Source organism: Sorex araneus, chromosome 4, assembly GCF_027595985.1.
Source record: "Sorex araneus isolate mSorAra2 chromosome 4, mSorAra2.pri, whole genome shotgun sequence".
NCBI lineage: Eukaryota > Metazoa > Chordata > Mammalia > Eulipotyphla > Soricidae > Sorex > Sorex araneus.
The window spans coordinates 19,520,464-19,541,846 of record NC_073305.1 but is presented as its reverse complement, the minus strand read 5'-3'; the positions used below and the strand labels follow the sequence as shown (position 1 = coordinate 19,541,846).

At 39.5% G+C, this 21,383-nt stretch overlaps 1 protein-coding gene across 1 annotated transcript in view; it reads right to left on the bottom strand.

The window, feature by feature from the left end:
• RAB5A (RAB5A, member RAS oncogene family) overlaps positions 1-21,383 on the bottom strand; it is a 33,277-nt gene that overhangs the window by 3,154 nt on the left and 8,740 nt on the right. The window contains exons 3-5 of the mRNA XM_004603821.2: positions 4,788-4,939; positions 4,456-4,578; positions 1,385-1,478 (exon numbers count right to left, since the gene is read on the bottom strand). Of these exons, the coding sequence (XP_004603878.1) occupies positions 1,385-1,478; positions 4,456-4,578; positions 4,788-4,939 (369 nt within the window). The remainder of the gene's footprint in view (positions 1-1,384; positions 1,479-4,455; positions 4,579-4,787; positions 4,940-21,383) is intronic.

Below are 21,383 nucleotides of genomic sequence, written 5' to 3'. Positions count from 1 at the left end.
AGAGGCCTAGATTTCATTCCCAGTACCAACATGGTTCCTAGCAGTGCTCTGGATTAGTCCATGCACAAATCTGGATTAAATCCCTGGACTCCTGGTCTCTCTCACTCTCTCAGGCAGATAGCCCTGGTGGGCTCTAGCATGGTTATTACCCCAGTAAAACTGTAGCACTATAGCACTGTCATCTGGTAGTTCATTGATTTGCTCGAGTGGGTACCAGTAACGTCTCCATCGTTGAGACTTGTTGTTACTGTTTTGGGCATACCAAATACGCCACGGGTAGTTTGCCAGGCTCTGCAGTGTGGGCGGGATACTCTCGGTAGCTTGCCGGGCTCTCTGAGAGGGATGGAGGAATCAAACCTGGGTCAGTCTTGTGCAAGTCAAATACCCTACCCGCTGTGCTATCGCTCCAGTCCAAGACACCTTCTAAAAAAGTTCATCTTATTTGGTGGAGGGATGAGTGTTGATCATTGTGTGATTGTACATGTAACCCAAACATGAAAGCTTGTAACTATCTCACGGTGATTTAAAAAAAAAAAAAAAGTTCATCTTGGGAAATAGCCATATTATGGTGGATAAAACACTTGCCTAGCAACTGGGTTTGATCCTTGGCACAATACAGGGTCCCTCGAGCCCCACAGGAGTAATCCCTAAGCACTGAGCCAGGAGTCAGACCTGAGCACTGCTGGCTGTGGCCCCCAAACCACACTGATCCATCCTTGAGGGGCTGCAGAGCATGGCTCAGCATTTGAGCATGCTGCTTGCATGTGTGAAGTTCCGGGTTCAACCCCCAGCTCCAATACATAATGGACACCGCTGGGTTTATTTTTCTTACAGAAACCAAATCTATACAAATTTCACAATAAAATGTCTAGAAAGTCTGTCTGCTTAATCAACTCCAAGTCCAGACTTTTATTTTTCTTTTTTTAACTGAATCACTGTGAAACAGACCATTACAAAGCTTTTCATGATTGGGTTTCGGTCATACAGTGTTCCAATACCCATTCCTCCACCAGTGCAATTTCCCAACACCGGAGTCCCAAGTTTCTCTCCCAAACCCCTTGCTCCCCAACTCTCTTCTCTCTCTCATTTTGGGCATTATGGCTTGCAAAACATGCTGAGAGGTTATCATGTACATCCCTTTACCTACTTTTAACACTCAATTCTTGTCCAGAGTGGTAATTTCCAACTATTGCTGTCATACTGGACCCTCCTCTATTCAAAGTCCAGACCTGTAACTCACCTGCACGTAACTAGAGGAATAAGCTAACTCTAAATAATGTTTGATAGCAGTCTAGAAAAGCAGTGTAATGATCAAAAACACATTTTTTAAAGATAGCCAAACAAGTGTACTCCTGTATAACTTAGATTTGCCCATTTATCTTACCTATTGCCATGAATATTTCATTTACATTCATTGATGTTTTAGCTGATGTCTCCATGAATAATAAGCTGTTGTCATCTGCATAGGACTGTGCTTCCTGTTTTTAGGAAAAAATGACACATTCTTTTTATATATTATACCTGATTTATTTTTGCTACATATAAACAAACTCTGATTATTACTACTACTTGATTAAAAAGAAAACCAAAAGTCAATAAGAAATACGGAAAGGGCTAAATGCATACAGGAGGCCTGAAGACTAATAGGTAAAGTCTCCTGAGCACAGTTGAAAGCAGCTACTGAGCACTGCTGGCTGTGTCCCCCAAACGGAGGAAAATATTCAAAAATCAAAAGGAAATCAAGGGGATGGAAGGATAACACATCAAGGCACTGCCTTGCATGCAGCAGACTTCATTTTGATCCCCAGCATCAAATACTACCAGTGATTACTCCTGAGCAAGGCCGGGAATAGCCCTAAGCACTACCACCACGTTCGGCCCAACTTTCCCACTATCAAAACACCAAAACAACTCCCCAAATAACCAAAAGCTTAACCATCAAAAATTTAAAATGAGGAAGAAAAGGGACACCTAATATGTAACACTGGCTCCAATCACTAAACCCTTGGATCTCATTCTGAATCAGTCATTCAAAGAAGTGTTTAAATTTTGTTCTTTGGACATACTGGCAGTGCTTGGGGACTACATCTGGCTCTGAGTTAGGGGGTGGCTCCCTGTGGTGTCAAAGGCGCCATTGCAGTGGCAGAGCTGAACCAGGGCTTCCTGTACATAAGCATGCTTTGTATGGGGTATCTTTTCAGCCTGAAGTGTGTTTAATTTTTGTTCTTGGGCTACACACAGTCGTGCTCAGGGCTTACTTCCTGGCTCTATGATCCCTCCTGGTAGTACTGGGGATAGAACTAGGATGTGTTTAAGGCAAGCACCTTGGGGCTGGAGCGATAGTACGTAAGGCGTTTGCACGATCCAGGTTCAATTCCCAGCACCCCATATGGTCCCCTGAGCCAAGCCAGGAGTAATTCCTGAGTGCAGAGCCAGGAGTAACCCCTGAGCATTGCCAGGTGTGACCCAAAAAAGAAAAAAAAAAAAAAAGGCAAGCAAGCACCTTAACTCTAGTACTGTTTGGCCCCAACAGTTTTTTAAAAACAATCATTAATAATTAATCATTTCTTTTGAAAACTATGAATTCTCTAATGAATTAAGTTAGTTCCCTTTTAATCAGTGTATCTCATATTGCCATCATCATAAAAAAAAATCCCATCACAGATTTTACTGGCAATCATAAGCAAATTCCCTTTCCAAAAAAGCTTAAGAGAAAAAAAGCAAACTTTAAAAGGTCTGTACAGGTCTGACTCTAGTGGGGTGCTCCGAACAATAATGGTGAGGTTAGTGTTGAAATACTGAATGTAACCAAAGTAAATAGAAAGTAAAGTGAAAATTATCAGTTACAAGGCGGGGTTGGGGGGTGCGGGATGGGAGGGGTACTGTGGGTTTTTTTTTTGGTGGTGGGATATGGGCACTGGTGAAGGGATGGTTGTTTTTGTATGACTAAGACTTAAGCCTGAAAGCATTGTAATTTTCCACATGGTGATTCAATAAAATAAAAATAAAATAAAAATGAAAATAAAAAAATAAAAGGTCTGTACAGAGATGCAGCAGTGAATCCAGAAGAGAGCAGCTTGATAGAGATCTTTCTGGAACCCCTACGGAGCCAATTCCACCAGGGCACCTCAGGTGGTGCGGGTGTGCCCCACCTGCCCATTCCAGATGAAGCCCTGGTGGCCACATACTTCCAGAAGAAAAACCCAGATACACAGGTTCAGGGACTAAGACTCCAAGCCACAGGTCGGCAGCAGAGACAGACTGTCCTTTCCCGCCCACCCCCCTTCCTGGGGTCTTGGCTGTCATGCCCACAATCTGCCTCTGGACACCATCTCAGCGCATCAAAAGCCTTAAACCAGAGAATCCCAAATGAATCTCAAAACGGATAGTTCCTACAGAGATGTTTCTGGACTCCAACCATTTACAATTCTAGGATTCCAGAAGTGACTCTCATGATATTTATAATTAGTAATAGAAAATAAATTATCTAGGATCTGCCCCTGGCAGGCAGGCTTGAATAGTGGTGGGAAAATTCGAAATAATGGTGGTGGGATTGGTGTTAAAATATTGAATGCAATACATGAATGTGAACAACCTTATGAAAATAAAATTTAAAATAATGTCTTTAGGTAAAGGTATCTGCTTTAAGTGGCTTTTCCAATATGAAACATTCTCAACTAGTTATATTAGGTAATATGAAATTAAAATCCCCACCCTTCGTTTATGAGCCACAATTGGTACGACTTAGAAGTTGCTCCTGGCCATGCACAGGAGACTATATGATGTGGGGATGAACTGAAGGCCTCTGGCATACAAAGGATACACACTAGCTCTTGGAGCTGTCTCCCCTGCAATAAGAAATATTCTTAGTTTGTATTCTGAAGAGTCCTTTAAGAACAATCACATGAATGTAGGTGCGTGTGTACATATGTATATACAGGTATGTGGGAGTGAAGAGATCAGAACAGATAAACCCACTTTAAAACAAACACATTTCTGCCTTTTTAAAAAACATTTCTGGGGCTGGAGCGATAGCACAGCGGGTAGGGCGTTTGCCTTGCATGCGGCTGACCCGGGTTCAATCCCCGGCATCCCATATGGTCCCCCAAGCACTGCCAGGAGTAATTCCTGAGTGCAAAGCCAGGAGTAACCCCTGAGTGTCGCTGGGTGTGACCCAAAAAGAAAAAAAAAACAACAAAAACAAACAAACAAACAAAAAAAACCATTTCTGCTTCAAATATACCTTGATTTAAAATATACCTTTTACATCAAGGTATATTTTACAGCTGTGTAAAGTTATTTAACAATGCAGACTTATAGGAGTCATTTTGATACAGTGCGTATTTCTAAAATCCTCATCTTATTCGCGTGGTTCTAAAATTGTAACTAATTCAAGTGTAAATACAGAAGAGAAAAATGACTATAAATATGTCTTGATAGATCGATCTAACATACCTGGAAATCAACAGCTCTTTTATTTGCGAGATCAGCCTTGTTTCCCGATAAAGCTATTACGATGTTAGGACTGGCTTGCCTCTGAAGTTCTTTAACCCAGTTTTTGGCTCGGGCAAAGGACTCCTAGGAAAACAGAGAAAATGCTATTGGGCATGGGTTTGAAAACGTTAGGAAGCATCTTTGAGAAATAGAGGTGTCCATTGGTAGATTAATGTGTTTGTTCAAAATCATTTTTCCAATTTAAACACAGTTCTAAAATCTTTTCTCAAATTGAAATTTTTAATAGAAAAAATGAGTACTTAGGCTAGAGTTACTGCAAATTGTCCACTTACCTCATTTGTGATATCATATACAACTATGGCCGCTTGTGCTCCTCTGTAGTACATTGGTGCTAGACTGTGGTATCGTTCTTGACCAGCTGTGTCCCATATTTCAAACTTTACTGTTGTGTCATCGAGACACACAGTTTGGGTAAGAAAAGCAGCTGAAAAAAGAAAATGTTTGCAGTAAGTTAATCATGTCTCACTCAATATTTTTGTAATACAGAACATACACACAATTATGTAAGATCTTCCTAGTAAAGGCATAATTTACTTTTGCAGCGTTACAATATTCAATGTTTTGATATTATTTTTCCTGTTTCATTTTGGGACCACACCCAACAGTGCTTAAGGATCATGTGGTGATGGTGTCAAGAATGGAGCCAGGGGCTGTCTGTGCCCTGAGCTACTCCTGACCCTACTTCTTACACTGCTTTATGCAAAGCAATGTTTTACAAGTTGTAAACCATGTGAGAGGAAAAAGCATGTGCATCCTCTTCAAGTGTGATGTCCAAAGTGTTGGATTTCTGGTACTGCCAAAAATAATCCCCCCCAATACAAAAAACAAAATCCCCACAAACCAACCAAAAATAAAACTTTAAATCCGACAGCCCCCACACTACAAAGACCCCAAATTGTAAATAATATTAAGACATAAATGTATACTGTAGTGCATTTACTTTCACATCCACATTTCAATTACTTGGGGAACCAATACTGTTCAAATATATTCGCGTAAGATAAATTCTAAGGAAGAGAGAAAGACCGTATCCATAATTAAAAAGTAACACTAAAAGAATAATCTATTAGGCAACCTATTTTTAACTGTTGTTTATATCACTGTGCCAAACTCGTAATTTAAACTTTTGTAGGTATGTATTGGAAAAAATTGTACATATAGAGTTTGGACTGTCATGGACTCGGGTATTCAGGTTGATAAACTACAACACAATACTTTTGAAAAATGATGGGGACATTTACTGATCTAATACCATCAACATTGCTAACGTCATGCCTTTTGTTCTATTCTTTGGGTATTTATTGGCATACTCAGGGGAATTTTGATCCGTTTCATTACCACAATATTTTCGTTACATATTACTGCTTTAAAACAATGACACTTTAATTTTTATTATCATCATCATCTCACCCAACACAATTTGTTAAATACATATTCACTATCTTCCATTCCCTGACATTAGAACTTGTAATTTTTTTTCTGAGAAAGATTTTTTTGGTATGATGTTAGGAATCAAATTCAGGAAGACCTCACACACAAAGCAGGTACTTCACCACTGAGCTGTATGGACTACTCCTCATTTTCAAAACAAAGAAATGACAAGATTTCAAATTTTAAAATCAAAAGGGTAATTACAACGAGAACACAATGAAAAAAGAACCTCTAAATAGACTTATTTTAGCTATAGATAACAGAAGATAAAGAAAGGCAAGACATCATAGTATAGATATTTATGAAAGTGATGTAGGTATAACCAACTAAGTAAATAGTTTTGTTTTTGTTCTTATTTTCTTAGCAGCACTCAGGGCTTACTCCTGGCTCTGTACGTAGGGGTATTTCTGGCAGGGCTTGGGGGATGATGTGGGGTGACAGGAATTGAATCCTGGTCAGCCACATGCAAGGAAGAGACTTACCTGCTGTACTCTCTCTCCAGCCCCTGAACTTTAAAATAATAGTGCAAATCCATCTGTAGCTAGCTTCTAGACTAAAGAAAATTATATACAAAATCTAAATACAATACTTTTTAGCAGCATGCAGGCCTGACAGTAACCACCTCTTACAATTGTCTTCTCCATTACCTTTGGTAATTAGACCCCTTTACTCTATCATTCATCCTAAATTACTATGCTCCTTCCTCCCTTCTGCTTTCAGTTCAAGTTGTGGTATCCAGTGCTTTCCCCAACATTTTCACAGATTCAGCACTGTAGCACTGTAGTCCGGTTTTTCACCGATTTGCTCGAGCAGGGACCAGTAACGTCTCCATTGTGAGACTTGTTACTGTTTTTGGCATATCAAATACACCACGGGTAGCTTGCCAGGCTCTGCTGTGCGGGTGGGATACCCTCAGAGCTTGCTGGACCTCTCCGAGAGGAACGGAGGAATCGAACCCAGGTCGGCTGAGTGCCAAGACAAATGCCCTACCCGCTGTGCTATTGCTCCAGTCCATTCACAGATGTAAGTTATAAAATTTTCTGAAACTCTTATCAAAGAGAATGATAATCCACCTCATTAAGTTGTGCAATTTGTTTTCAGGGTATCAATCTTTTGTAAGAAATTCACTAGGCGGTGGAGCAAAGTGGACACTGGTCAAGGGACCGGTCTTGACTGTAAGCTCAAAATTCAATCATGAATAAGTAAATTAGATGGTGGTTCAACAAATTGAAACAATTCACTAGATTATATCAAATGCACTGAATAATAGGCAGAACATTTTTTTTGGTGCTATTTTTAAGTCAGTTGGAAGCTGGTTTTAGTACCAGCAATTGCAGTACCAACTTTGCAATAATATTGTAAATGAAAATGTCTTTGAGCTAGATCCTTCTAATCAATACTTCTGTGAATGCTCACATGTGGCTGGATAGTCTAATTAAAACATTTATACTCAAATTCATTTTGCCATGTAGTACTAGAGGAAATACCCATTTTGTAAAATCTTGCACTTCATGGCAAAGATGCTGAGAAAGCACTGTCACTATTTTTTATGAAAGGTAGAACTAGAAAGTATTTTTAATTAAAATTAAGCCATTAAGATGTACTCTTTTACCAATAAAGGGGGGGTAAATAAGGACAAAGAAATAGACCACTTTGGGTCGGAGCAGGTAGGGTGCTTGCTTGCATGCAGCAGACCAGGGTTCAACCCCCTAGGGTTCAGTCCCCAGCATACCAAGTGGTCCCTCGGTGATTTCTGAGTGCAGAGCCATGAGTAGTAGTAAGCCCTGAGCACTGCTTGGGCGTGGCCCAAAACAAACAAAAGGAATGGATCACAAAATGAACCTTTTAAGTTTGATGCAATTTGAAAAAAATGTGCATTCAGATGTTTTCTCTTCCAAGATACTATGTCACAGAGTGAAAACGTTTACAAACACATAAATCAACTCAAAGCGCAGGGAAATAAAACTATTAGTTATGTTGCCTTAAAGAAACAAGAATCCAATTTTCAAACTATTTAAAGATATCACAAAAGGCCACCAATCCGTTCTAATAAATGGCATGTACAAAACGCAAAATACAGGAAAAAGCAACTCCAACAAACACATTCAAGAATAGCCTGTGATCTATCTAGTAGCGTTCCTTCAAAAATGCAAAGCTATTACTCCAGTGGGCTAAAAAAAAAAAATCTTTATTATTTAAATAAATTACAAAAGTGCCTATGACTCTATAAACATCCTAATATACATATGTACATATCTTTCTTCGGATTTAAAAAATGTTTATTGTATTTTGAGATCTGAAATCAACACTTTGCTCACATACAGGAGAGAACAATATCTGTTATTACAAATCTTATTTCATACAATTTCAGATATAAACAATAATTAAATTATTAGAAAGAGTACTTGAAAGAATAAGAAAATCTGAAGGGATCACCTACAATAAAGGAGATAATTTCTTTATATTGTCTGGAACAGATAAAATTCAACAAGTCTTACAATAAATTAGCAACGACCAGGCACTTAGTGTTACGCTTGGAGAAGAATGGATTCCAATCAGGTTTACAGAAAACAACTCACTCAACGTTTCTTACAAACCCTCCTCTAATCCCTCTAAATCCTACTTCTGTACTACCAGACCTTCCTGTGCAATGAATTTCATACTTTTAACAATCACTGTTTTTATTACTCATTTCTACTCAAGTGCAAGTTTCCTGAGAATTACTGGCTATTCTTCTCCAGACAATTATTTGAACAACCTAGAGTTCATAAAGATGTGCAAAATATTTGCTAAGATGCAAAAACAAAAACAAACAACCCCCCCCAAAAAAAAAGACCACGTCAAACTATTTGGAGGCTATTTTACATAATATTTGGATACAGTCCCACATCTCTACTCAATTATAAGATTAACACTCTCAAGCAAAAAAAATATCACCTAGAGCTTTTTAAGTTGACTACTTGTGTATAAGCTCATTTAGTACGATAAATGTATTAATTTGAAGGGGGAGGGGAATAAAAGACCAGTATTATATTATAGGTCAGTGTTTAGGGTATATTAAAAACACAGTAAGATAAAGTTAAGCATACAAATATTATGGACCAAGATCACCCAATATTATAATAAAATTCTTGCTACGCTTTATAGTATTGCATGGCTCCCTAAGGGTTCAAGCTTTCCAAAACAACTAAGCCATTTAGTGTCCCCCACAGAATTCAGAGAAATATAGCTGACATCTTGAAATCTTTAGTGCTTCTAAAAATATTAAGTCATTTATAAAGCTATAAAAATTAATTTTGGCTCTCAAAAACTACATGAAGATTGTAGCAACATTAACCAACCACAAACTTACCTGATTCTGCAAAACCACTTTAATTTATCCAAAACGTCTATTTTCTGGCTAAGAACCATCACTTTCTTAGACCTCTTCATTTTATCTTCACTTCCATCACCAGCACTAGCAGTTGGTTGGTTTTCTTTTCGGGCCCATAATTCACAAAGAAACAGCTTTTATCACTTCGAGAGTTACTGCGTACGCGACGACAAGTAGAGAAAAACAAAGCTGCGTTGAGATGCGGGTGCTGGCCTGTCTAATAAATAGGCTCCCTCCTTGAACTACATGATCTGTTCTTATTTGCAAGCCTGGAAGCAGACTTTTCAGCCCCAGTAAACCTACAAATGCTGAATCATAGACTTGGTAATCAGCTGAGAATAGCCAAAGTTGTAAAGGTTAAATCTACAGATACTGAAGGTACAGAATGTATATGTCCTTAAATAAGGAGACACTGCAATAAATAAAACACTGCAAAGGCAAACCTAAAGGTTAACTGAGAAAAAAACCCCTCTAACTCCCTACCCCCACAACCATGTCTTCACATCGATTGAAAAAGGGTGAGGAAAAAATACACCCAACTCGTAACTTTTTATTTCTGAAATTGATGGAATTGCTGTATTAAAAATAGCCTCAAATCCTACAGCTACCAAGTTATACTTAGTATCATAAATCCAAAACACATGGTTCCAAACATATTAGGGGAAGATTTCTATAGTGAAACTGAAATGAATACTTTAAACGTACAAAGTTCACATACATTGAAGACAAGCCCTGAACACATCAATGATAAAAGTATAAAGGAGGAAAAAAGAAAAAAAGACCGAGTCAACATTACTAACAGTAATCAACAAAACTATCCCTTCAACAAAAACTTAATCTCTTAATTTAGTAAAGTTAAAACAAATGAAAGCGGAGTGGCAAAACGCAAACATGATACTGTACTACTCTTGGAAATAAATTTGTCAACATGTGACAAAGTCAAGATTATGTTGTTATTGTTAATTTACTACCTCATGGTATCTAGAAGTTGGTGTGAAGGGACATGCCAGAATAACTAAAATTTATGCTAAAATATTTGTAATGAACAAGTATAAACAAAAAAAAAAATAAAGTCACTGGTAGCTTGGTATTAAAAATGGAGAAGAGGTAGGGCAGTGGCCTTGCATGCAGTCAACCCATTAGCTTCCCAGCACTGCATTTGATCCTGAGCACTGCTAGGTGGCCCCAACACACCTTCCACTCCCCCAATGAAAAGTGGCTCCAACTTGGGGTGCCCCCTGTCCGCCCCAAAGGATCCAAGCCCCAGCAGCTGAAAACCTCCAGAACTCAACCACCACTAGGCTCACAGCCACTCTCCACAAGCTTGGGCAGAGTCTCACCCACGAGTGAACCTATTACTGGTGGGCTGCACAACACTTCACAGGACACACCTTACCCACACTCCAAGAGTACTGCACCATGTTTGATGGCGTTCACAGTAGAAGGTAACCAATCTTAGAGGGTAATATATATATATATATATATATATATATATATTTTACAGATATATGTAAGCACACAAGGCTCAACCTTTAACAACATGTTCTATTCTCTTATAGAAGGGCTTAATGGCCCCTGGGTGAAATACAACAATCTTCACACTCTTTCCTCTAAGGAAACTTTTTTGGTAGCTATTTTCAGCGGTTCTTCACAACAAACAACACAAAATATATTATTTCAGCTCTGTTATGGGACAGGGGTTGAGACTCGGGATGGAAACTTCTGAAATATGGTGGTGAGATTGGTGTTTGAATATTAAACATAATCAAATGTTGTGAACTATTTTATATGATTTTTAAAAAGCTACAAAATGACCTAAGTTGCCAAAATTATTAATACACATTGCTAATATCTAAAATTCCTGGTAGAAATATGGCATACCTCTTCTAAAAATGAAAAAAGAAGGATACTGGCACTATCATTAAGTGTGGGTGCAGGGCATTGTATACATGCGGCACTGTCATCCCATTGATCATCGATTTGCTTGAGCAGGCACCGGTAACATCTCCATTGTGAGACTTGTTACTATTTTTGGTATATCGAATACACCACGGGTAGCTTGCTAGGCTCTGCAGTGTGGACGGGATACTCTCGGTAGTTTGCCGGGCTCTCTGAGAGGGATGGAGGACTCGAACCCGGGTTGGCCTCTTGCAAGGCAAAAGCCCTACCCACTGTGCTATCACTCCAGCACTATATATATATATATATATATATATATATACACATATATATATATACACACACACACACACATATATACACATATATATTCATTGATAGTTCTTTACTTCTCCTTCCAGTCTAGTGTAAGCATGTAAAACCCATATTAATATTATTGCAAATCATACCTCAGTAAGAAAAAGTAGATTTGAGGCCTGGGTTCATTCCCTGGCTTCATTTCCCACACTGCCCGGAGCACGCCTGAAGCACTGTGCCAGAAGTATCACTTGGGTGAAGCCCAAAGAAACAAACAAAATTCTTGGTATCTTTAATACACAATTCACTTCTACCCAATTTGGTATGTGAAAAATTTGGAATAGAAAACAGTCTTTAAGAAAGGGCGTCACTTTAAGAGTGATGGGAAGGTAGCTCAGAGAATTAATGAGCATGATTTGCATACTGGAAGCCCAGGTCAATCCCAAGCACCTCCAGGTAGGTCCTCTGGGAACTTGGCTGAGAAGAGTCCTGAGCACTGCTGGGTGCGAGCCGGAAAACGAAAATCAAAACAAAGTCAGAAAGGTCAAGCAATTACGTAGGTATTTTAGAGGAGAAGCCCAGGAAATAGTTTCCAAGTATGTATTTTTAATAATGTTTCTTGTTCTGTACTAATATTAAGTTTCATGAAAAAGAAACAGAAAGAGTGGATAGTCCAACAGAGTGAGTGCACACAGATCCCAGCACAAGGAGTCACGCTGGAGCAAAGGGTAGCCCAAAAACCAAAAACAAAACACACACACACACACACACACACACACACACACACACAAAAAAAAAAAAAAAAAGGAAGGGAAAAGGTGGAGGGAAAAAATTAAAGTAATTAGTGTATTTCCATAGGATTATGAGTATTTCACCCTTGTAGGATGGGATGACAGTACTTGCAGGTAGGGCACTTGCCTTGCACATGGCTGACCCAGGTTCTATTCCCTGGCACCCCATATGGTATACTCAGAGTCTGCCAGGAGTAAGCCCTAAGCACCGCTGGGTGCCCCCCCACACACAACAAAACAAAACAATGCTGAAAAATGAACCAGGTAACCAAGTAATTAGTAAAAGTAAAAGCTGGTCTGCTGGGAAAATATAAATAACAATTTGTATATCTAGATCTAATTTCTGTCACACACAGTGGTGCTCAGGGGTTAGTCCTGGCTCTGAACTCAGGCATCATTCCTGGAGGGCTCAGGGCACCATAAGGGATAACAGGAATTGAACCTGGGTCAACTGCATGCAAGACAAGTGCCTTATCCGCTGTACTATGGCTCCAGTCTCTCAATAATAATTTAATATAAATACTTCTCTCAGACATATGTGCCCTGATTTCATATGATAAAATTATATAGAGAATTGGATGATCTAGAGCAAACATGAAAAATGAGGCCATCTAAATATTTAATTAAAACATTATGTATGGATAGAGTAAAATGTCCAATGGATTATAGCAAGAAAAAAGATCAAGTACTAAGGGAAGAATTTTACTTCAATTAATGCATGGGGAAAAGAAAAATGGTGTTTATAAAAGGGGAAGAGAAAAACACTACCAAAAGTGAAACAGAAAATACTATAAAAAAAGTCTAGTTAGAAATTACTATATAAATACCCACAAAAATAGCAATATTCATCAAGATAAATCCATCCTGCAAAATGATTAAATGTTGATCATGTACTTTTCATTCTTGAAATTCAATAAACATTTGACAAAAGGGTTGCGATACAAGACATAAAAAACTTCTACAGTTCAGCAACAAGAAAAGCCAAAATAGGGGTGGGAGTATAGAGGGCTGGGCAGGCCCTTGCTTGGCTGAACTGGTTCACCTGTTTGGTTTTCAACATCACTTAAGGTCCCCAGAGCACAGAACCAGAGACAGACCCCAAGCACCACCCAGGGTGGCCCCACCCCACCCCACCCCCCAACGCACACACTCAAAGTTGAAACAATTCAACTTAAAAATGAAGACTCAATTATGTACATACCAATGCTTACTGTGCCTTTATTCACAACAGAGCGAAATGGAAGAAACCTAAGAACCCCAGTTTTGTGTGTAAGTGTGTATGTGAGCACACAATGAAATAATAGTCTGCCTTTTTGGGTTTTGTTTTGGTGCCACACCCAGCAATACTCAGTGGCAGTGTTTAGGGAGGACCATGAGCAGCACCAGGGACCTAACCCAAGTCTCTTGCATGCAAAGCACACAGTCAGCACTTTGAGATCTCTTTGGTCTATTTTGCCTTTTCTGAAAAGGAAATATGGGCATGACACCCAGTAATTTTCAGGTCTTGTTCCTGGCTTTGTGTTCAAGGGTCACTCATGGTCGTGCACAGGGAACTGTTACCCCTATACTATCTACCTGGCATCTGAAGAGTGAATTTTAACAAGGTACAATATAGATGGAACTTGAAGAATGTTATTTGCTAAAGGTGGAAATGAAGGAGATGGGAAAAGGGAGTTAATTGCTTGATAAACACAATTTTGATTAGAGAAGATAAAAATGTTTTGAAGATGGACAGTGAAGATGGTTACATCTCCATATGTATAGTACATACATAAATTATACGTATTACAATGTCAGAGACCCATGATGAAAGTTATTTAGCATATCTGGGAACTATTAATGATAAACAAGGGAGACTACACGAAATGAATCAAAATGTAAACAAAAAGCAACAATTTCCCCTACACTGTCTAGATTGATTTCATTGATTACTTACTAGGGCAGGGCTGGAGTGACAGCACAGTGGGTAGGGCGTTTGCCTTGCATGTAGCCGAACCAGGTTTGATTCCTCCATCCCTCTCAGAGAGCCCAGCAAGCTACCGAGAGTACCCCGCCCACACGGCAGAGCCTGGCAAGCTCCCCGTGGCGTATTCAATATGCCAAAAACAGTAACAAGTCTCACAATGGAGACGTTACTGGTGCCCGCTCAGGCAAATTGATGAACAATGGAACGACAGTGCTACAGTGCTACAGTGCTACTTAGTGGGGCAGGGAGCTCGGATTTGCTTGGGAGCTGCTCCAGTTCGTTGCACTTGGGAGTGGCTCCCACTGTGATCAGGAAACCACAAGTGCTGGGAACTGAACAGGAGCCTCCACATGCAAAGCATGTGCTCAGTCATTTGAGCTGTCTTTCTGGCCCAGCTTGATTACCCCACCAAGAGCACGATTCTTACAAAGTCTTTATTCCTTAGATTACATTTCCAAAATAAGGTCCAGATGCTGAATGGAGAGGTGGAATGAGCTCACAGCTTACAGAGAAGAAAGGTGAAGCAATGGGGAGAAGAGGGGCTACAGCGATAGCACAGTGGGTAGGACACTTACATGTGGCCAACCCAGGTTCGATCCTTGACATACCATGTGGTCCCCCAGAACTACCAGGCTTAAATCCTGAGCACACAGCTAGAAGCCCTGAGCATCAACGGGTGTGGCCCCAAGACAAAACCAAACCAAAACAGGGGAGAGGTTATTTAATCTAAGTTATTATCTATTTAGTTAGATAACTATTCGATATGCCAAATACAGTAACAATAACAGGTCTCATTCCCCTGACCTGAAATGAGCCTGCAATCATTGGGAAAGACAAGTAAGGAGAGGCTGCTAAAATCTCAGGGCTGGGACAAATGGAGACGTTGCTGGTGCCCACTCAAGTAAATAGATGAAAATGGGATGACAGTGATATAATGATTAACTAGATCAGACATACTACCGACAAGCATCAATAGAAGAAAAAAAATTAACTTAGCTTTAAGATATGAGAAAACGTCTACAAAAGACCTATCTATGAACAAAGACACTGCATTAAACAGCTCAATATTTTATTCAATTCCCAACATGTGCGAGGAAAAAACAATTTTGGTGTTGTTTTTTGTTTTGGAGTTGAGGACCATTCCAGACTCCGTTGAGTACTTCAACAGTGCTGGAGATTCAGGCCAGGGCATCTGCATACAAAAGCAAACGCTTTGACCCAGTAAGTCATTTTACCAGACTCACATGTTAAGTGTGGAAATTGCCACTTGAATGCTGAACAGAGGCCAAGAAATGTGGCTCAATGGAGAGCTCCTGCCTAGGAGGCCCTGAGTTTGATCCTGGTATGGCCAAAAATAGCAAAGGTGAGTTCTGACTGGGAATGTAGCGCCAAGTCCTGGCATGTAGTAGGCCCTGAGTTTGATTCTAAACACTGTGTGGTCCTTAAACACCAATTGGACCCAAGAAATATTACATTTATAGGCCAGAGCACACTGAAGCTTTGTCTAGCTTCCATGTCAGGTGTAGTGTCACCAAAAGTGGCTCTGTGTCCTTAAGTACAGCTTGGGAGTGACACCCTTCCCTCACCCCCAGGATGGGAAGAACAGAAGGGAAGGAGCGAGCAGGAGAGGAAGGAAGAAAGTGGGTCACAGGGAGAAACTGCTGACTAAAGCTTAAGACAGAAAACCAAATTAAAAAACAAAACAAAACAAAACAAAAAACAACTCACAACATCACAGTGCAGTGTTGGGGTAGGAAAAGTAGAACATGTTAACTGCTGTTATTAGTTGCAGTTAACTCTGTGTTACAAACATAACTCTGCCCTTACAAACTCCAGCACCCAGCACTCAATCAGCTGTGGGCTAATTATGCTATGTGAATTTCACCTTCAGGAGCTTAACCAGGTTCTCAGTATCTGACAAAACTCATCTGTGCTTCTGGTCAAGTTAGGGCAGTGGGGGTGGAGACAACTGCAGGTAGCTAGATCCCAACTTCTACACAGGAGAAAAAAAAATATGCTCTAGTCTGCTACATTCATTCCATCCCATCTAAGGGGAGTAAGGGGAAAAAAATGCCAAACCCCTGTGAAGTTCACTGTGCAGGTGCAGATGTCAGCTCACTAAAAGACCGAGACCTAATCACAGGGCTATGGAAAACTTCTTTAATCCCTCACCCTCATGTTACCATATTCTACTCAGAATGGCTGCTTTACCATCTACTTCAATTCCAGCCAATGAGAAAAAGGCTCACTAATGGCAAACAATGGTACATTGGAACCAGATATAGCAGTCATGTTGAAATGATCAGTTCAGAAATGTAAAGCAACCGCGAGTATGTTAAGGAACCTAGTGCATAAAGAATACGTGGGCAGCGTCAGCAGAGATGAAAATCCTAAGAAATAATTAAAAAGGGGGCTTGGAGGACAGAATTGTAAGGGCTGAAGCACGGGCTTTGTATGCAGGAGGCCTGGGTTCAATCCTTGAATGCTTTATGGTACCTTGAGCACCATCAAGAATGACCCAAAACCTAAGAATAAACAAAAACTCCCCGAAACCCAAACACAAAACCCCATTAACTCTCCCGCACAAGCCCCAAAACATTGATATTAAAAATGTCTTTATTGAGCGTCTTGGCAGACTGGGCATAGCTGAGGGGAAATTTATTTTCTAAAACCCTCAGAGCTTGAGGATATATCAACCGAAATATCTAAGACAACTGAAGTACAGGGGTGGGAGAGACAGTACTAGGTACCTACATCACACAAGGCCAACCCCGGTAAGATTCTGACACCTGACAATGCATATAGTCATCTCCCCTCCTGCCCCCAAACACCACCAGGAGTGATAAAAACAACAAAAACCCACCCACAATAATTTAATCCCCAGAGCACTGCATGTGACACACCCCCACCCGGAAAAAAAAAAACAACAAAAAACAAAAAACCAGAAATATATCACTGGATCAGTCATTCCATTACTCACCGATTTGCTCGAGCAGGCACCAGTAACGTCTCCACTGTGAGACTTGTTACTGTTTTTGGCATATTGAATACGCCACCGGTAGCTTGCCAGGCTCTCCGAGAGGAGCAGAAGAATTGAACCTGGTTCGGCTGCATTCAAGGCCAACGCTCTACCCACTGTGCTATTGCTCCAGCCTCCCAGGAATTAAAAAAAAAAAAAAATCAACTATGGAGTAACTATAATGGGTATAACATCAATAAACAGTAACACCCAAAAAAGAAAAGAAGAAATAATGCGAAAAAGTAATGACTTAAGAATTTCGCCCCATATTAACATCAGACATTGAACTACAGATCCAAAAAGCTTAAAGGACATCAAGGAGGAGAAATCCTGGAAAGCCTATGCCTAACCACATCAATTCAAACTATAAAAAAATCAGTGGTCTGGGAGGGAGAGATAGTACACAGGGTAGAGTGCTTGTCCTGCACGCAGCCAACCTGGGCCTGCTCCCAGGCATCTCTATGGTCACTCCCACAAACCCTGCCAGGAGTAATCCCTGACCGCAGAGCCAAGAGTCAGTCCTGAGCAAAGTGTGGCCCCCAAACCAGAAACCAGCGATAATGTGAAAGGATAGTGCCCATCAGGACATTCTGCTGAGCAAGTTTCCTCTCCCCTCTCTTTAGATGACTTTCTTCTTTAGGTTCAAGAATCTTGCATTTAATGTTTTCCAGAATGTAAGGGAATCTCCCAACCTTTAAAACTTTATGGGCCATGAGAATGAGTCTTTAATGGCTGGTCATAAGCCTTACCCATTAAATAAATTTAAATACTCAAGTACCTGAGAATTTTGTAACAGGAAAGAAATGGGCAAGTTATGGAAGGGACAAGAAGAGAAACACTAATATCCAGAGTGAGGAAATCTGTAATCCCTGAACATAATTATTTACATCAAGCAAAATAATTAGGATTAGAATCTCTACAGGAAGAAAATAAGTGACACACTGATTATAATTTTTTCTAATCAAAAGAAGAGAAATTCTTTTGATTTAGTATCATTGAGAAATTGGTATTACAAAAATAAGTCTAGCGGAAGAGAGGGACACAAGAAAATGCAATATTAGATGACAAGCACAAAGAGCAATCCAAAAAACCGCAAACATTAACCATCCAACAGGAACTGTGCAGTTTAAAAATAATGTAAAATTTTAAGTTACTAAAGTATGAACACAAAAACATTAAAAACTATACCATTTATCCATGTAATGAAATACAATAGGATGATTATTATGATGGGTACCTAAAACATTAAAAAACTTGGGCTGGAGCGATATCACAGTGGGTTCGATTTCCAGCATCCCATATGGTCCCCTGAGCACCGCCCGGAGTTAATTCCTGACTGCATGAGCCAGGAGTAACCCCTGTGCATCGCCGGGTGTGACCAAAAAAGCCAAAAAAGAAAAAAAAAACAATTAAAAAAACTTTTCCTCATCTACATAGGAAAAATGAACACAAAAATGTATAGTGTATATAAAATGACAAAGGAAAATTTTAAATGACAGAAACCAGTAACTATGATAATACTGTTATACAAGTAGGGGGAAAAAAGCATTTTGTACATTGTTAGTTGGAGGGCAATTTGGAAAATTTCATCAAAATTACAATATATATAACCAGAATAGCATATAACTTCTTGAAACTTATACATAAAGCATACTAGGACTTATGAGAATTATGTTTTGCATTTTTTGTAGGCACTGTTAACAGTCACAAATACAAAACAAGCAAATCCCAAACTGGAGAACTCAATAAGCACATACGAATACTGTACATACAACAGAAAAGTTATAGTCCCCAAAAATGCAGATATATCTTATAAAATGATGCGGTCAGAGCTTTGGCAGAAGTACCCTTCAGATGGTGGTTTAATCAGTATTTGACTGTGACTTAAACCTGAAAGCTTTGTATTTTTTTTCTTGTTTTCACGGTGGTTCAATAAAATATTTCTTTAAAAAAAAAAAAGAAGTACCCTTCAAAATGTCAACAAGATTTCCCACCCTCCATTCTTCTTACAAGATGACACTGACATTCCTCTCCCTAATCTGTGTGAGTTTCTTATTAGAGTACAACTGATAAATTAACTCCATTACTGAATCATGAAACGTAGTCCAATTTATGCTTTTGAGACACTCAGCTCTTAACCCAGACCTTACTGTTAAGAAATCCAAGCCAGGGTGTGAAGCTAGCTACAATAGGTGTTTGACAGTGTCAGCTGATGTCCCCAAACAGTAGCCAGGAGCAATGCAAGACAAATTCTAGCCCCAACACAGTGAAAGAGAACTACCAACTAAGCCCACTCAACACTCTGAACCTTAAGAATAAAATGATTTCGGGGCTGGGGCAATAGCACAGTGTGCAGGGCGTTTGCCTTGCACGCGGCCGATCCAGGTTCGATTCTCAGCATCCCATATGGTCTCCTGAGCACCGCCAGGAGTCATTCCTGAGTGCAGAGCCAGGAGTGACCCAAAAAGCAAAAAAAAAAAAAAAAAAAAAAAAAAAAAAAAAAGAATAGAATGATTTAAAAAAATATTTAAATGATTATTTGAATCACTAGTGTTTGGGACCATCTCTAAGTATAGTTATAGTTGTTCTGGTACTTTAAATTGTATAAAAGGAGAATATACAGATTTCAGTGTAGAAAAGTTTATTACTTCCTGCAAGGATATACAGCAAAGTACTATTTTGGGGGCTGTGGGGGGGAAGGACACTTTGGGGAAATAGTTCAAAGGAGTGGAGCACAAACCCAAGAAGCCTAGGTTTAGTCAGTAGCACCACACAGTATCAGAAGCAGCACTCCCAAGAACAAAGCTGGAATATCCCTTGAACACTGCTGAGTGTAGCCCAACATTACACCAATTCCGCAAAATAAGGAGTGACTAGGTAGGACACAGTTCAGAGATGGAGCCCATACTCTGCAAGTATGAAGCTCTGGGTTCAACCTTCGGCAGCAAATAAATGAAATCGATCTACCAATCTTTTGGTAGTACAAGGGTTCCAATCCAGAGTTTCACACATGGTAACACGTATACTCTAAGGCACAACCTGACCCCAAAGACTTTTCGTCCTCTTAGTACAGCAGGGAATAACACCACCCCATAGCACAGAGTGGGAGTAGTCCCTGTGCACTTCTGGATGAGGTCCCAAAACTAAAAGGAGACTTGGCTTTTCAACATAACCCTTTAAACTAAAAATTTTGACATCTAAGAACAAATTAATAAAATAAATCTCATACATGGCATAAAAATATGGTGATTTTGGAACACGATGATTAAAATTTCAAAATACTTTCACATTATTTTGTTTGTAAAGTGATATAACCGAATGTTTAGCAATACATATCCTAACTTTACTTTGAACATTTTCTGGTCTGATAGTTTGTCAATTTAGGAAAACATACATTCCAGAACACAGAGACATTAAAGAACAAGCTGTCTGTAATGTCAGCTATCATTTGGCTGCAAAACCTCAAGTAGATTACTTTCCCACCTCAGTTTACATAAGATTTAGTATTTCTTTATATAATCACAGTAATGTCCAGATGAGAATTGTGAAAACAGTAAGTTCCACATGCACCACATAATAGCAACCATTAAAAAATCTTAGCTATCTTAATATTATTCTTTTACCTTCTAGAAGCCTAAAAATGAAATTATTCATGAATGCAACAGATGAAAGTCAGCAATGAGTTCAAGTCTTCAAATAGTAAAGTCTCTTATGTGTCTAAACTACATGGTTACATCTCAAGAAACAAGATTATCACTAAGTGGAACACCTAGCTCTAGTTTTTAAGCACACATAAGTGTACTATCTATTTTTTGACTGATGAATGTTTCAAGTTTCTGGTGATTACATAATGACCAGAATCCCCTATCTTCAGATTATCCTATTTTTGAATCCAAGGAATATCTGCTATCTTCAGTTGTGGAAATAGGCTAAACCATGACTGAGAGCTAAGAATAGCTCAAAGGCCTGGTACACATAATCTGCATGCAGGAGGTTCATGTTCAATCCCTGGACTGAAGCAAGGGCTCCCCAAGCACCACCACGAATGACCCCCAAGCATCACCAGGAGTGACGCCCAAATACCAAAACAAC